Source organism: Falco peregrinus, chromosome 4, assembly GCF_023634155.1.
Source record: "Falco peregrinus isolate bFalPer1 chromosome 4, bFalPer1.pri, whole genome shotgun sequence".
NCBI classification, from domain to species: Eukaryota; Metazoa; Chordata; class Aves; order Falconiformes; family Falconidae; genus Falco; species Falco peregrinus.
The window spans coordinates 92,685,711-92,700,438 of record NC_073724.1 but is presented as its reverse complement, the minus strand read 5'-3'; the positions used below and the strand labels follow the sequence as shown (position 1 = coordinate 92,700,438).

The following is a 14,728-nucleotide window of genomic DNA, read 5'->3' as shown; positions in this document are numbered from 1 at the left end:
CTGTGTGATAGTTCTGTCTTCATTCTAGCAGGTAAATGTAATTTCATCTGCTGTTGTGCAGTATAGCCATACCTTCAATTTATCCCAAGTAGAGAAACTCACCCTGGTTTTTTAAAATACTACTCACAAAAGTAATTATATTTTTTTTTCCATAAAAATATATGCCACTGCCTTTTGTTGGGTCTGAGAACTAATTGTTAGTAAGATAATGTATTTTTGCGTTTCTGCTGATCTTTGAAAATCATTAAAGTAGAAATAATTCACTTGTATGATTGTTCCCATTTCATGATGATTTTTCTTGAAGTTCTGTGGGGTTTTTTGATCTGAAACTAGTGTGCTAACGAACTCATTGAACTTCTCATAAATTCTCCTTTGAGAAAAATATAAAGTCCTTTGAGATACACGTTGTTGAGTAATAAAAGTATGAAATTCTAGTTATATTTACAGGTTTGATATTGCTGGCATCTTGGCCATGGTCATTGAAGGATGTGGGTGCCCTTTTGAACTGTAAACAAGCTAGCATATATGAATAAAAGTAAATCTTCGTAGTAATTTAAAAAAAAAAAGTCATTGTGTACTGGATGTTTAAAAGCTGCTCTGTAGGAAAACTGTCCTGTGTACTCCTTGTCATCACTATCAATGACATCTGCCTCCATTGACTGTATAGAGTCAGTATAGTTTGCTACTGCAGGTCTTGGTTGAGATTATTAAAATACGTTTTGCCAAGTGAAGAATTGTTAACTAAATGCTAAAAATGTGAGGCTGCCTTAACCAAGTGGTGAGAAGATGAGAAAAAATTCTTCTCTCAGTTGTAGCATGTATAGCTCTCATAACAGCATAAAGCATTGGATTATTGCATGTACAGCTAAATTCCTGTTTGTCAGTTTGAATTCCACATTGAACCTTCCCTATGCAGTGTTGGAGAGCTATGTTTGCTGATAGTGCTTCAAGACTTGGATTTCCTTACTGTTCTGGAAGTATAGTGTTAAAACTTAACTTGTAACTCTTGTCTACTTAAAAAGTCCATAGTTGGGTATTTTTCACTTCCTTCCTGTTACCTGATCCACAGTGGAGTTGTCTCAAACAGTCCTACCTGAACAACTGTTACGTGTACTGTAGGTAACGATGCTATCAAGGGTTTCCTAAATGTATATGAAAGTCTGCTAATATTTATGTTCGCAGATCAACATGTAAATGGCTGCTCTGAGGTAAAAACAGTTCTTCTGTCCAGCCAAGGATTATTTGACTTCTTTTGCAGCCTTTTTACTTGTAGTGTAACTGCTTCATGGCTTGGTCAAAAACTCCACCACAAATATTTATTGAAGGCATCTTCTTTGATGAGAATTGCAGTTCCTTCAGTTGGCTGGGCCTCCTGTTTTGTGTGTACTGGGACTGTACACCCTCTTTGGAGTGGAGACACTTAAGGCAGATGACATTTGGGTGGCTCATCTTAAAAGCAAGAGGCTAAAGCTTATAGATGTAGAAAAATGACTTTCAAGGTGAGGTGGTAGGAAGGTCCAAGAAACCCTGTGTTTCCCTAGTTCATCTTACATATTTGTTACCTTTTAAAGAGAGTAAATAAAAGGAGGCTTCCCAGTTGAGCTCCTTCCCAGATTCTAGTGGCCTTGGAGGAAGCTCAGGGTGTAAGTGTAAGAGCTTACATTGCTCTCCTGAAAACCTTCCAGTGGAAGGCATACAGCTCCAGTTTTCATCACACACAAAAAATCAGCTTTCCCTTTCAGCGAAAGAGATTTCAAATATGTTGTTAACTTATAATTGAAACTCGAGGCTCGAAGGCCTTTTCCCTGTGACTAATGAAAAGATTAAAATCCAAACACTTTCATTGCTTGAAATAATTTTTCAGAGGCCTAGATAAAATGAGTTCTAAACCTTGTTTTTTTCTGTATTCATGCTCCGCTTGGTTATTATAATTCAGTTAGAATTTTGTAAGTGTTGAATTTGCCAAGAAGGAAAAGTGCTGGAGGAGTCAGCAAATGCAAAAGTACAGTGCCTGCTTCTGTGAGGAATAAAAATAGGCATGCCCCAGAGTAGCATTAAAGATAGTTTTTTTGTCTGTACTGGCATTTATTTCCACTTGGAAAATTTTTGTGTATATGCAAAAAGTTTTACTTGCATGCTGTTCTAGACTTACTGGGCAAGATAATTGGCATTTATTTGGAAAACAAGATTTCTTCAGATTTTAAGACAGTGCTAACATAATCACTTAAGACTCAAATTGTGTATTGAGGCTCCTCAAATGTGTCTGTTTTCAAAGAACCTGTATGACTTCAATTGTCATAGCACAATTGCATTTTAATTGTTGTGCAAACTTACTAACAGTGGAATGCTTATGTTTAGCCACCTCGCACATCTCATCCTGTGGTGAAGTTTTCCTGTACTGACTGTGAACCGATGGTCATTGACAAACTGCCTTTTGATAAGTATGAGTTAGAACCTTCACCACTGACCCAGTTTATCCTGGAAAGAAAATCCCCTCAGACCTGCTGGCAGGCAAGTAGAATGCATGCTGAATTGAAGTTGTTTACAGAATACTGTTTTTCATAGATTTTATTCTCTAATCAAAATAGGATGTAAAACATCAGCACACAGTACTTTGGATTTACATACAATATGATGTGTTTTATTGCAGGTATATGTGAGCAATAGTGCAAAATACAGTGAACTTGGTCATCCTTTTGGTTACTTGAAAGCTAGTACAGCGCTGAATTGTGTGAATTTGTTTGTGATGCCTTACAATTATCCAGTCCTCCTTCCACTACTAGGTAAATACCACTTCATAAAAATTTTCTTAGGTGGTAGGCAATTGAAAAATTGATCTCATCTAAATGATTACTGCAATTAATGCCAGTATTAATCACACACCTGTAGAAAGGTAGAATGTTGAACATTGCATTTGTCATGAATAACTTGTTTCAGTTGTCACCAGTTGGCTGACCTTCATGACTCAGACTCCCATGTGTAAGATTTTCTTAATCATCATTCTTTCAGATGTGCTTTGGGCTTGCTTCTTTCATTATTTTGGGAGCCATTTTTCTCAATCTGTTGTCTCAATTATCAATTCAATTTGATAAATAATTTATCAGGCTCCATCTTTTGGCTGCAGCATTGATCTTGTGTGTATATTTAGTTGTGTATATGTTAATGCATATATTTAAGCATTGAAGAATTTGCATTTCTTTGAGAGCTGCTTTTATTAGAAGAAAAGCAATGTGTCTAGATGTGCTTTTCATTTTGTCTCTTTTATAAACCATCAGATGACTTGTTTAAAGTACACAAGGCAAAACCTACGTTGAAATGGCGACAGTCATTTGAAAGCTATTTGAAGACAATGCCCCCTTATTATCTCGGGGTAAGATGACTTACTGTGCTAAAATTTCTATTTTATGATGTAACTCTAGTTATCTTTCCACTATGTGTGTATTCCCTGTTTAAAGTAGAATAAGTATCAATTTGAGACAATAGCTGAACTTCATGCGTAGTGGTACTTAATGTTTTCACTGGAGTCCTGTGGAAGACTTGCGACCTGAATGTTAGGAAAATTTCATCAACTGTGACTTGTACATAAATGACAGCTCTGTTAATAAATCATTCTGTATGAATGGAGCAATGCTTTAAAACAACAACCAAGTGCTGCCCTGAGAGTCTTTGGTTTTATTTTCAAACTTTGAGGATCTCTGGTTCTATTTGAAATGTATACAGTTAGTTGAAGTATGTATACAACACTTACAAAGTTAAATATGACTATACAACATATTCTGTTTCAGCCTTTGAAGAAAGCTGTGAGAATGATGGGAGCACCAAACCTTATAGCTGACAATGTGGAATATGGACTTAGTTACAGTGTCATTTCATATCTCAAAAAGTTGAGTCAGCAGGTAATGTTGAAGCAGAAGAACAGTAAAAACTCATTCTAATATCAAGATAATCTTAAAATACTCAAGTTCAATGGCTTTGAGGGAAAAAAGAGCAGAAAGATGAAGTTAATACTTTCCCAAAAGTAATTAGTAAAAAAGCATTTTGTGTTTTGTTTTTTTTTAAATTGAAGGAAAAAAATATAGGCTTTAGACTGGACTATAAGGATAAATAAGGAGGTACAGATTGAGTTTTTTTATTTAAGCAGCATTTTTACTTGTACAGACAGTAACATACTTTTGTCCAAAAGAAAACATGTTGTCTTATTTAAATTTTAAAAATGTTTTGGCATTTTTTCAGAAAATAGAGATTTCTACTTTGTGCTTCTGAATCAGAAAGTATCCTTTCTTTGGTTTGTGAAATGAAATGGAAAGAGTTCAGTAAATATAAACTGATATAATCCAGAATTTCAAGTAAGGATACAGATGTATAAGTGGCAAGTGAATTTTGAAACTGTTGACTGTTCAGAATAGTGCCCGTATCTTTGAGTAGTCTCCTGCACCAGCTAAAGCATTTCTGCCCTGCTACCTCCACTTTCATTTTGTTAAACTGTGCATGTTAAGCTTTTTTGTTCAAGGTAATAATGCACTAAGCTTGAAACTTCAAGAAACAATATTACAAGTACTTGTAACTTAGTTACATACTTGTATGTAAGAACTTGTATGTGACAAACATGTGAACTAGTGAGTTCTCACAGCTTTTGCTTAAAATTTTTCTTAAAACATTGTTATAAATGATTAGTTGAGGAAGTAAACCTCTTCAGGTTTACAGTATATCTTATTAAATCATAGTTGTATTGCTCGGTATTCTGTGAACTGAGGATTCAACCTAGACATCTGAGACTCCTAAAATGCAGTGACATGCACTGCAAATTATACTTAAAGCTTTTCTAACTTCTGAAAGGCACTGCCAGTAGAGACTCAGTGTTAACAAGTACATGTTCAAATCTTGAGTAGTATATAAATTTATGTGAAACTGCAAAACCAACATTGGCATGTGTATTAATAAATTACTTTTGGCTCTTCGTTCAACTCTGTTCTGCCAAAAAGATTGCATTTATGAACATGTTTAATTTTGGTACAAATCTAATACGTATTATTGGGGGTTAGGTCTGTCTAGTCAATCAGAATTGGGTATTTTCATGTATTTCATATTAATATTATGACTATTTGTATTGAGCTTTAAAAAGTTGATACCATTGTGTGACTGATCACAACTATAGTTGCGAGAGAATCAGTCTTTTGAAGGTTAGTGTTAAGCTGTTACTGTAGAAAATAGTCTGTGAATAGATAGTTTTGCAGGGAATTACTAGTCAAATTACGGCATTTTATGAAAATAAAAGCATTGCATGCATATTGGTGCTTAGATACCATAATGGGCAGCAGAGGAGAAATATGCAGAAGACCTAGGCACAAACTGTTCGCTATATTTAAAATTGTAGTAATCATTAAGTGGTTATGTATTAAATACTCCTTAAGCACTCATCCTGGTTATGGTCGTCATAGTGTATTAGCACATTGTTGAATCTTCTAGGTAGGAATTTAAAATGAATAAGTCTGACTAATCCTTTTAAGAGCATATTGTCAATTTTATTTATTTATTTATTTCAAATTAAGGCCAAAATAGAGTCCGATAGAGTCATTGGCTCTGTAGGCAAAAAGGTAGCGCAAGAGACTGGAATTAAGGTCAGAAGCAGATCACACAACCTGTCTATGGCACATAGGAACGATTTTCAACATCTGCTACAGGGGATTACTGGGGAAATTCCTCATAGACCTCTAGACCTCAATATGAAGGAGTATGCTGGGTTCCAAATAGCTTTGCTGAATAAGGTAAGCACCACTGTGTGTAATGTTGTTATTTTCAATATACTTCCATTGAAATGCTAGATATTGTTTCATATATGGTATTAATTGGAACTTTATTTACTGGAACTGTAGGATTTGAAACCTCAGACTTTTAGAAATGCTTATGACATACCCAGAAGAAATCTTTTGGATCAGTTAACGCGAATGAGATCTAATTTACTGAAGAGTACTCGCAAGTTCCTCAAAGGACAAGATGAAGGTTAGATAATATAATATTTTGTCTACCCTGTGATATGATTGGTACTAAAAAAATGAAGACTTTAACAAATAGCGTAGTTATTTAAAATTTAATGTCTGGTACTGTCATTAAACTGCATGGTTTTTAGATATTTTTTCTCCTTAAATAACTTACTGGAAGAAAAATTGGTGAGGATAGAGAAGACTGCAGATTCACTGCTCTGTCCTTTAGTCTGTATGAGGAGACTTGGGCTTTGACATAAGATTCTTGGTTCACTGTTTTTTCCTGACTTTCCTGGTGTTTCTGAGACAAAAATCACAGGGCGGTTCTGAACTTTATGGTATCTCTCCATAGAAGTGGATTGTGAACAGTGGAAAAGTAAGCTTGCTCACTGGCTGCTGCCAGTGTGATTTTTTATTTTAAATTTTTTAATTTTTTTTTTCCCCTTTAGGCCAACAGCAAAAAGTTCAGTAGTTGCTAGTTTATTCCTTCATCTTTCTACTGTGTCTTCTGGCACTGCTTTATGGCATCTAACAGAAGATGATGAAATAAATGGAGAAAATGAGAAGGGCAATGCAAGTGAAAGTGTTACATTAGTCCTGCCACTGCTTAGGTCAGATTAATATCTGTGATCAAGTGATAATGTAATATGAAATGTAGAGAAGTTGCTTTTTGGAAAGCAGGTTAAACCACATAAAAACTAATGTTATTTTTTCCAGGATTTTTGCTAGCGTATGTTTTGCTTGATTAAAGGCTTGGGAGCTTTAAATCCATAACAAGTTTAGAATCAGGTCCTATGGATTTTAAGAATTTGTTGATTCCAGTAGTCAAAAAATACTATTGCTTTGGGAAAATGCTAGTCTCAACAAATAAATTTTGAGTGGCTAAAACTGGGTAGAGTTATGTGAAAGCTGTGTGCAGCGTGGCATTACTACTTTGCATTAATGAATCTTTTATTTGTAGTAATGTTTTAGTTATAATTTCCCAGTTCCAGTTTTTCACCCATCTACCCCATTGAAAAGTTCTGGGACACACTGGAAAGCTAACATCCATGCATGACAACTGTTGCTTATTTCCCTGTCATAATGATAAATATGTGAGATGTGCTGATTCATTTAAGCAAGTTTCCTGCACTCAAAACAAGATGTTATAAATACCAGTTAGGAAAGAATAATGGTGAGTTTTGCAAATCTCTTTTGTTGATGCATTTGATTAAAGACTGAAAACTGGAGGTGTGAAGTAGATACAGACTAAATTCTTGTAAGGTGAGCAGTGTCATATATTAATATACCCTTTTGTTGTGACAGACCAAGTTCACAGCGTACCTATAGCACAAATGGGAAACTACCAGGAGTATCTAAAACAAATACCTTCTCCACTCCGAGAGCTTGATCCTGATCAACCACGAAGGCTTCATACATTTGGCAATCCATTCAAATTGGACAAAAAGGTGACTTTTCTGTAAAGCCTTTTTAAAAATGTGCTGTTTTGTGTGCATTGCTGATTAGACCACTCAAAGAGCAATGTATTGGAGAAACTTTCAAGTATTCAGAAAAGTACTGCTTACAAGAAAGTCTCAGATGTTTTTCCATCAGTAGTATCCTATGGAGGGCAGTCTTCATTGGAAAACCAGTATTATGCCTCTGAATTGTATTATAAATCAAATATGTTTGTGACTGTACTATAGCCACTACCTAATCATGTTTCCTTTACCAAACTGCTCCCATAAAAAGCTTCCCATAACTTTGAGAGCATGGGCTGTCCCTTCTGTCCAAATCTGTCTTGGACTTGACCAATTTGCCAATGTAACTTAGAGCTTTTTTTTAAAATGTTTGAGTCCTTTTGCAATTACTGAAAAGTTTGACAGCCTGCCTGGGCGTCTTACTTGGCAGACTGTTGGATAAGGGCCTTAAGCACATTGATGTAGTCTAGGAAGGATTAGGTTGACATGAATTTAGTGCATAATGACATGTTGTACATAGGTGCCTTTATATGGTAAACATCATGATGTCAAAGCGTTCTTTGTATTTTATATGTGCTTTTGGTGTAAAGTTTAAGAATTCTCCCCATTAAATTAATTGCAGGGAATGATGATAGATGAAGCAGATGAATTTGTATCAGGACCTCAAAATAAACATAAAAGACCTGGAGAACCAAATATGCAAGGGATTCCAAAAAGACGACGCTGTATGTCCCCGCTGCTCAGAGGTCGACCACAAACTCCTCCAGTTGTGAATAACCACATTGGAGGAAAAGGGCCACCAACACCAATCACACAAGCACAGCCTGACCTTGTTAAACCTATTCCTATTCACAAAAGTAAGTGACTCTTCATCATCTTTCGAGGGTTTTCTTTCTAATTTGTGCAAAAATCTTGTTTATGTGAAAATACCACTGGCTGATTTCCCAAATATTTTATCCCTCCTTTTTTGAAAATGAAAGTATTTAAATGTGCATCTGGGGTTAATAAAGTCTGTCAGACAGAAATCTCTTTCTTATGAACTTCCCAGTATAAACAATGTGTTTCCTGTATTAAATGAGGAGACAATGTAAACAGTCAGAAGGGTGTTCTTCCTTTGCCTGGAATTCAGATGCTCCAAAATATCACAACATGAAGTTAATTTAAATTTTGCTGTAGTGTAGTGATTTCACTTCCCTTATTGTGGAGCTGAAGTGCTGTGTGACATCCTTGCTCACTGTTGAACACTAAAGTAAACTTTGTTGGTTCAATTTAATGGGGAAAATGAAGCATGTTATAAAAGCTCATTTTACAGGTGATTTTTCTTTTGTTTGGTAGTCCGTGTAGCAATTTTCCTTATCATATAAATATACATGTGATGTTTTTTTAAGCCATTAATTGCCAGGAGGTAGTGATGTGCTCAGTGTTGCAACCCACAAACACGTTTTCTTGTGTCTGGCATGTACCGTTGATTATACAAGCTGGAGAACAGCTTTACAAAGTTTAATACTGAACTGACTCATTGACATATCAGATGTTAATGTGAAACTGGCAAATGTAATCTTTGTTTTTTTCAGCATCGGAAACAAATAATGAGGCTACAATGGATGATGTGGTTGAGAATCATGTTACAGACCCACTTTCGTCAGATGTTTTCCCAAATACTGTGGATTCAGAGTTTTCAATGTCCTCTTCTCCATTCAATTCATTGGATGGATCAGCATCTCATACAGAGGATGTAGGCCATGAACATTTAGGGAATAACTTGAATGTTGATGGGTTTTTGGAGAATCACGAGGAATTGGATAGTAAAGAACAAAGCACCGAAGAGAACTTGCCAATCTCTTCACCCAGCAAAGGGAAAAAAACAATGCATTGCAGAAGTTCCAGAGAGATTAATATAGAGCTAAAAGCACAAATTATGAAAGAGATCCGAAAACCTGGAAGGAGTAAGTATACCAGATCTCTCTTACAGATGATTGGCATGACAGCTAGACAAAGAATTTACATTGGATCACTATTTTAGGAATGTACTGATCCATGAGACTGAAGCAAAATAAATGTAAAGCTGAAAAGACTTACTTGAAAACCTCTGCTGAAAATTCCCTGAATCAATGATTAAAGCATTGATATACCTATCAATGTTCATGGAAGTCATGATTTTTATATTATCAGTGTTAGAATTAAATTGTTAGGTGTTCTAGTGATATCCTAAACTGCAGTATCATGTGTTTTTTTAATGTTAGTGTTCATTAAACAGTATGTCATTGCTACAGGCTTGGTTGTTAAAAGATATATCTCAAAAGCTTACAAAAGCTGAATGAAATCTTTAATTTCACTCAGATTTCACTCAGCTCTATTACAACAAAAATCTGTATAGGCATTTCTTCAGTAACTGTGATTTTGCTCTTCTCTAAGAATATGAAAGAATCTTCTTTTTGCTGAAGCATGTACAAGGAAGCTTACAAACCCGACTGATATTTTTACAAAATGTTATTAAAGAAGCTTCAAGGTAAGTAACTGAATTGTATTAGTCTTAGAAAACTGCAACATATACTGCCATACATAATTGCTTGACAGCCATGCAGTTCTTTGTTTGAAACTTGCCACACAATGCTTTGTACTGCAAGTAAATAATTCCCTAGAAAAGAACAAGCACATAAACTTCCTGATGTGTGTTGTTTGCACAAGCTTACCTTTTTGCCTCAGATTTTCTCTTAAAAATGTTAGCAGCTGTAACTGCCAGATCACCATAAATTTGATGAACAATGGTATAGAAGGAGAAGGTAACTTCAGAAAATCATTCAGGTTCCAAAGTTCAGGTGTGAGTATAATTTGAAAAATGGACAGAATGGCATGTTACTGTGAATTAGGCTTTCAGAAAGTTGAAATTCCTTATTCCACATAAATTCAAAATCTTGTCCTAAAAATAGTTTTGAGATTCAGGTATGTTCCATAAAGATATGGTTTTGCCCTTTGGATTTATTTCCTTCAGAGTTACTTCCACAGCCTCAAATATGTCTGAGGCAGTGGAAATGGGAGATCATTGTTACTGGAGTAGAGATACTTGCTGATGATTTAAATCCAGTGTTGTTAATCCAGGTAGAAACTGTTACAGCATCCTTGGACTGACCATACTTACTTAGGTTTCTGCATGTTTTCTAAGAGGAAAGAAAGGAGAAACATGAAATTATGATTGGAACCGACAGTGTTCTGAAGTGAACTAATAATTCTAGCATCTTGCTTGGATCATAAACGTGACTAACTTTGAGGCTTATTTCAGATGCCTCAGAGTAATTGAATATTTTTCTCTAATCTGTTTTTATAGTAGTTAGCTTTTTTCCTGTGGCATTATCAAACAAATTTTAGAATTAAAGAAAAAGCAAATTCATTCTTTGATAAAACAGTGCTGAGAGTTTAAAGTGATACTGAATGTTGGACATTCATACAACTCCTCTAGCCTTCTACTTCCAGCACAGTGGGGCATGCAGACTTATATAGATCATGCTCGTCGTATAGCAACAATTACTTTATCATGCTTTTGTTTGGTCTACCTTTATATCACCTGTCATAGTTGTTCCTGTAAATTATACATGCTTCCTCACTGTTTCAGCACACCAAAGCAATATTGTTGCTCCTGGTATCCGTGGCAGCCCTTAGTGGGATTGGAATATTTGTACCTCTAAAACGAGGCTTTTCAGATCATCTGTAATTCTCAATTCTGTTGCACAGCCTCTCTATTCTAGTTATCTTGAGTTGACTCTTTCCTTGCAAAATTTGGCAGTTGTTGAGTGTTGTTGGATGCATCAGAATTTAATCCCGTCTCCCACCTTAGCCAACAGGTTTCTGTATCTACTGGTGGAAAAGACTGGCAATTCTGTTTCTCTTGACCAGTAAAATTTAATTTTTACTGGTTTGGGTGGAGAAACAGCTTAATCTCTCCTTCCTCTTCTCTCCTAGGTTAGATTTTTCTAGTGTGGTAATTTTATCCACCTGGATAACACTGTCTATAATCCCTATGCAGTTCTCTGCTTCTTTTCTTGTCCGGGCAAGCTATCACATTTAACCAAGGGTCCCTGCTCCCTGCAGGGAACATCTCTAGGGTCTCTAGAGCTGTCGAGAGAGTCTTGTTTTGTTAACCAATAGCTGACCTTTGCAATGCCATGGAATGCAATTCAAATTTTGGATGCCTGCTCTTTCCCTACTCCAGGGAGCTCTGATTCTGATCACAGACTTCAGAAAGCTTTTGAGCATTTCAGCAGCAAAGTGTGTGTGTTTAAAAACAGTCCCCATTCAATTCCAGAGGTTAATCCACCAGAGCTTGAGGGGAGAGGAAGATTTCTAAAATAATCCACAGTTTTCAGCTTCCTTTGGAAAATGACTGCCCCACAGTTCCTCTTCTGATAGCAGAAAAGCTATCACTTTTGAGAGGCAGAAATCAAGATGGAGTAGATACTGGATTTCTTTTTTTTTCTTCCAGTCAGTTGTGAAAATACTAAGGATGAAGAGATGCCACATTTCAATTTTAAATCCTTAGCTAATTCTATCCTGACGAAGTCTTTTCTTATATGTAGTGATACACATTTGGCTCAGCCTTGGTAGGTAGTATTAGTGCTTATAAGGAGACCTTACTGAACAGAAGAGACATGACTTCCCAATAGGTGGCTACAACTTTGATGCACAAAATGAAGAGTTACTTAAGCAAATTCCTTTCAGCCCTTTCCTATGTAGTAGAGAGGTCTTCAATATTTCTGGAGTTGGCTTAGCAATCTATTTATGGTCCTAGCACTAAGTTTTCTTTGCTAAGGAGTTTAGAGCAAAAGCTGACAAAAGACAGATCAACATTCTCCATATCAACCAACTTCTCAGTATGAGAAATTCAATTCCCTTTTAGTTATTCTCCAAATCAGGAGCTTTAAGCTATTAATACACATAGCAAAGCCCAAAGCGTGTGCCTGACAAAATGATGAGTGATATCCAATGCTGGCAAGAATTAATACAACCATTTTCAAAATCCTAATGAAGCTTGAAGCTCAGTAGCTAGAACTACTCAAAGAAGTTTTATTAATAAAGGTACTAATATTCCTAGCAGAGTGAACAGTTTAATTAAGTCAATGCTTATTGCTGTTAATTACAATATTAGCTAACGTGGTAAATTGTTTCTGTTGCCTTGAAAAGAATTGCTTGCTGTAGGGCTTAGCATTTGGAAAAGAACTTTTAGTGAGATGTACTGAAGGGCTTAACACAGTGCACTGTTAACCTGAATTCTTGTGTCAACAGTAATGCGAGATTAGTTAGCAATGTGTTTTTTCTGCCCCTTCTACCAGGTTTCTAGGAAATGTCTGCTGTTCACTTGTACAGCTGTTCAGAGGGGCTTGAAGGTATTCTGGAAAGTAACATTGGCCAGTCACTTGCACAGAACAATAAGCATGTTAAATTTTCACTAGCATTGTATTATAGTAAAGTACTTAGCTATTAACTTAAATAATTAGACTTTTACTAGAGGGAATGAGAAGGAATAATTATTTCTCACATTAATACTTTTAAGCAAGCTGGGAGCAGTTGTGAAAGCAATGAGGAAGAGTGGAGAGGAAGCAGTACTTGAATTGTGGGGTTACTGAGAACTGTGATGAGAAGGATGGGTAAGGGCCCAAAGCATGGGTATTCAAAGAGATAGTGAATGGTTGGGAATGGGAGCTGATTCCCCCGTAGTCAGACTGGGATTGTGGGGCGGTCTGTGGTCCAGGAGTTAGGGCAGATGCCATGTTTCCATGAGCCAAGTACATGGAGTGGGAGGCCTGGCCAGGACTAGAGGCCTTTGCCGGGCTTTAGTAAGCTCAGAGGACTGAACTGGGTGTATAGTTCATCATAGCACTGGGTTGAGAAAGTGTGTGATCTTTTAATTGCTGCTTACTTTTGAGCAGGTGTGCAGCTGCCAAAGCATTGGTCAGAAGTGACCTTTCAGGTGCAGGAGTGTTGCAAGGGGGGGAGGGCTAGCTGGAAACAGCAAGGAGCTGTGTGCACTGAGGCTGGGGTGTAAGCAAAGGTGACAAAATGGTCTGCTGTTCAAATTTATTTAATCAAAATGGAATAGAACTGCAGAGACTCCAGGTATGGAATACTGCTTGAATTTTCTTGCATTTCTTTCTCAAACTTACATGATTTTTTTATTTTCTTGTCAGGAAAACTCTTCTGCATGTGTAATGGCACCAGTACCAACTACACTTAACTTTTGTGAATACATCATGAAGTCATGCAAATAATTCGTAAATGCTGTTGCCAGCTTCAGGAGTATAGTTCTTTTGACATGTATTTTATTTCTGTACTTCAGAACTTTACTTCTGGAAACAGCAACTTCCTTTTTCCTGGCTTTCTGAGGGCTAAGTGATGTTCAGCAGCATGCTAGAATAGACTGTAGTAAGCATAGTTTTGTATTCTTTTCATGAAATGGAAAACCAAGTTAGTAGTTTACCAGAACCTTAGGAGACAGCATATACATATGAGGTATATATCACCTCATCATGCACTGGACCTAAAATAACTGAAATGTCCAGGGTTCAGTAAAAGTTTTGTGAACAACGATTGATGTATTACTGTTTACATCCATTATTATGCTTTCTTTTAAATGCAGGTTTAAAAAACGAATGCTGATAGAACAGCTTGAGAGCTTTCTGGAAGAAATCCATCGCAGATCCAATCAGGTCAACCATATCAACAGCAGCTAAGAGACACTGCACAGAAGAGAAAGCCACAGCAGGGCACTGCTGTCCTTACTTGCATTCATTTTTGACATGCACTCTTATCTCAAGTTCTTGTACCTGAAAGAATGAGAAGCTGCTCTATAAAATGATGAGAAAAATATCCATCATTTTTTTTCACTTCTGTTATTTTTGTAATGTGAAAAATATTGCAAAAACATTTTTATTTAACTAAATGGAGAACTTCTTGCTTGTCATGGACTTAAGTGTCACTTTCCCTCAGGTTCTATTTTCTTAATCCAACCTTCAAAACTATCACCTCTTAAGGTTGAACTTTGCCAAAAAGTTGCTTTGTAATTTTCAAAAGAAAAAAGCACATACATATTAAACAAGGTAATGTTTTGTATATACAGTTATTTTGGATATATTATTGTAAGTTGTATAAATGTATTTTGAAAAATATTTAAGAAAAGCACTTTTGTTATTCCATCAATAAAAGCTCTATTTTAATCTTTGTGTAGGATTGAGTACAGTTTTTATTGGAATGGTTCACTATGCCTTCCCCTTCCAGAGCTTTATATGTTCTAGTATC

General features: G+C 36.1%; 1 protein-coding gene across 5 annotated transcripts in view; it reads left to right on the top strand.

Moving 5' to 3' along the window:
- The window catches only part of INTS6 (integrator complex subunit 6), a 45,599-nt gene extending 30,949 nt beyond the window's left edge, over window positions 1-14,650 (top strand). For 4 of the 5 annotated variants that reach the window (XM_055801655.1, XM_055801656.1, XM_055801657.1 and 1 more), the window contains 11 exons: window positions 2,359-2,511; window positions 2,651-2,783; window positions 3,276-3,370; window positions 3,786-3,896; window positions 5,550-5,765; window positions 5,874-6,000; window positions 7,287-7,429; window positions 8,064-8,298; window positions 9,016-9,387; window positions 9,857-9,950; window positions 14,070-14,650. In XM_055801655.1, the coding sequence (XP_055657630.1) occupies window positions 2,359-2,511; window positions 2,651-2,783; window positions 3,276-3,370; window positions 3,786-3,896; window positions 5,550-5,765; window positions 5,874-6,000; window positions 7,287-7,429; window positions 8,064-8,298; window positions 9,016-9,387; window positions 9,857-9,950; window positions 14,070-14,163 (1,773 nt within the window). In that variant the 3' untranslated portion in view covers window positions 14,164-14,650. The remainder of the gene's footprint in view (window positions 1-2,358; window positions 2,512-2,650; window positions 2,784-3,275; window positions 3,371-3,785; window positions 3,897-5,549; window positions 5,766-5,873; window positions 6,001-7,286; window positions 7,430-8,063; window positions 8,299-9,015; window positions 9,388-9,856; window positions 9,951-14,069) is intronic. The other variant, XM_055801658.1, reaches the window with a different exon arrangement.
- The last annotated feature ends 78 nt before the right edge of the window (window positions 14,651-14,728 follow it).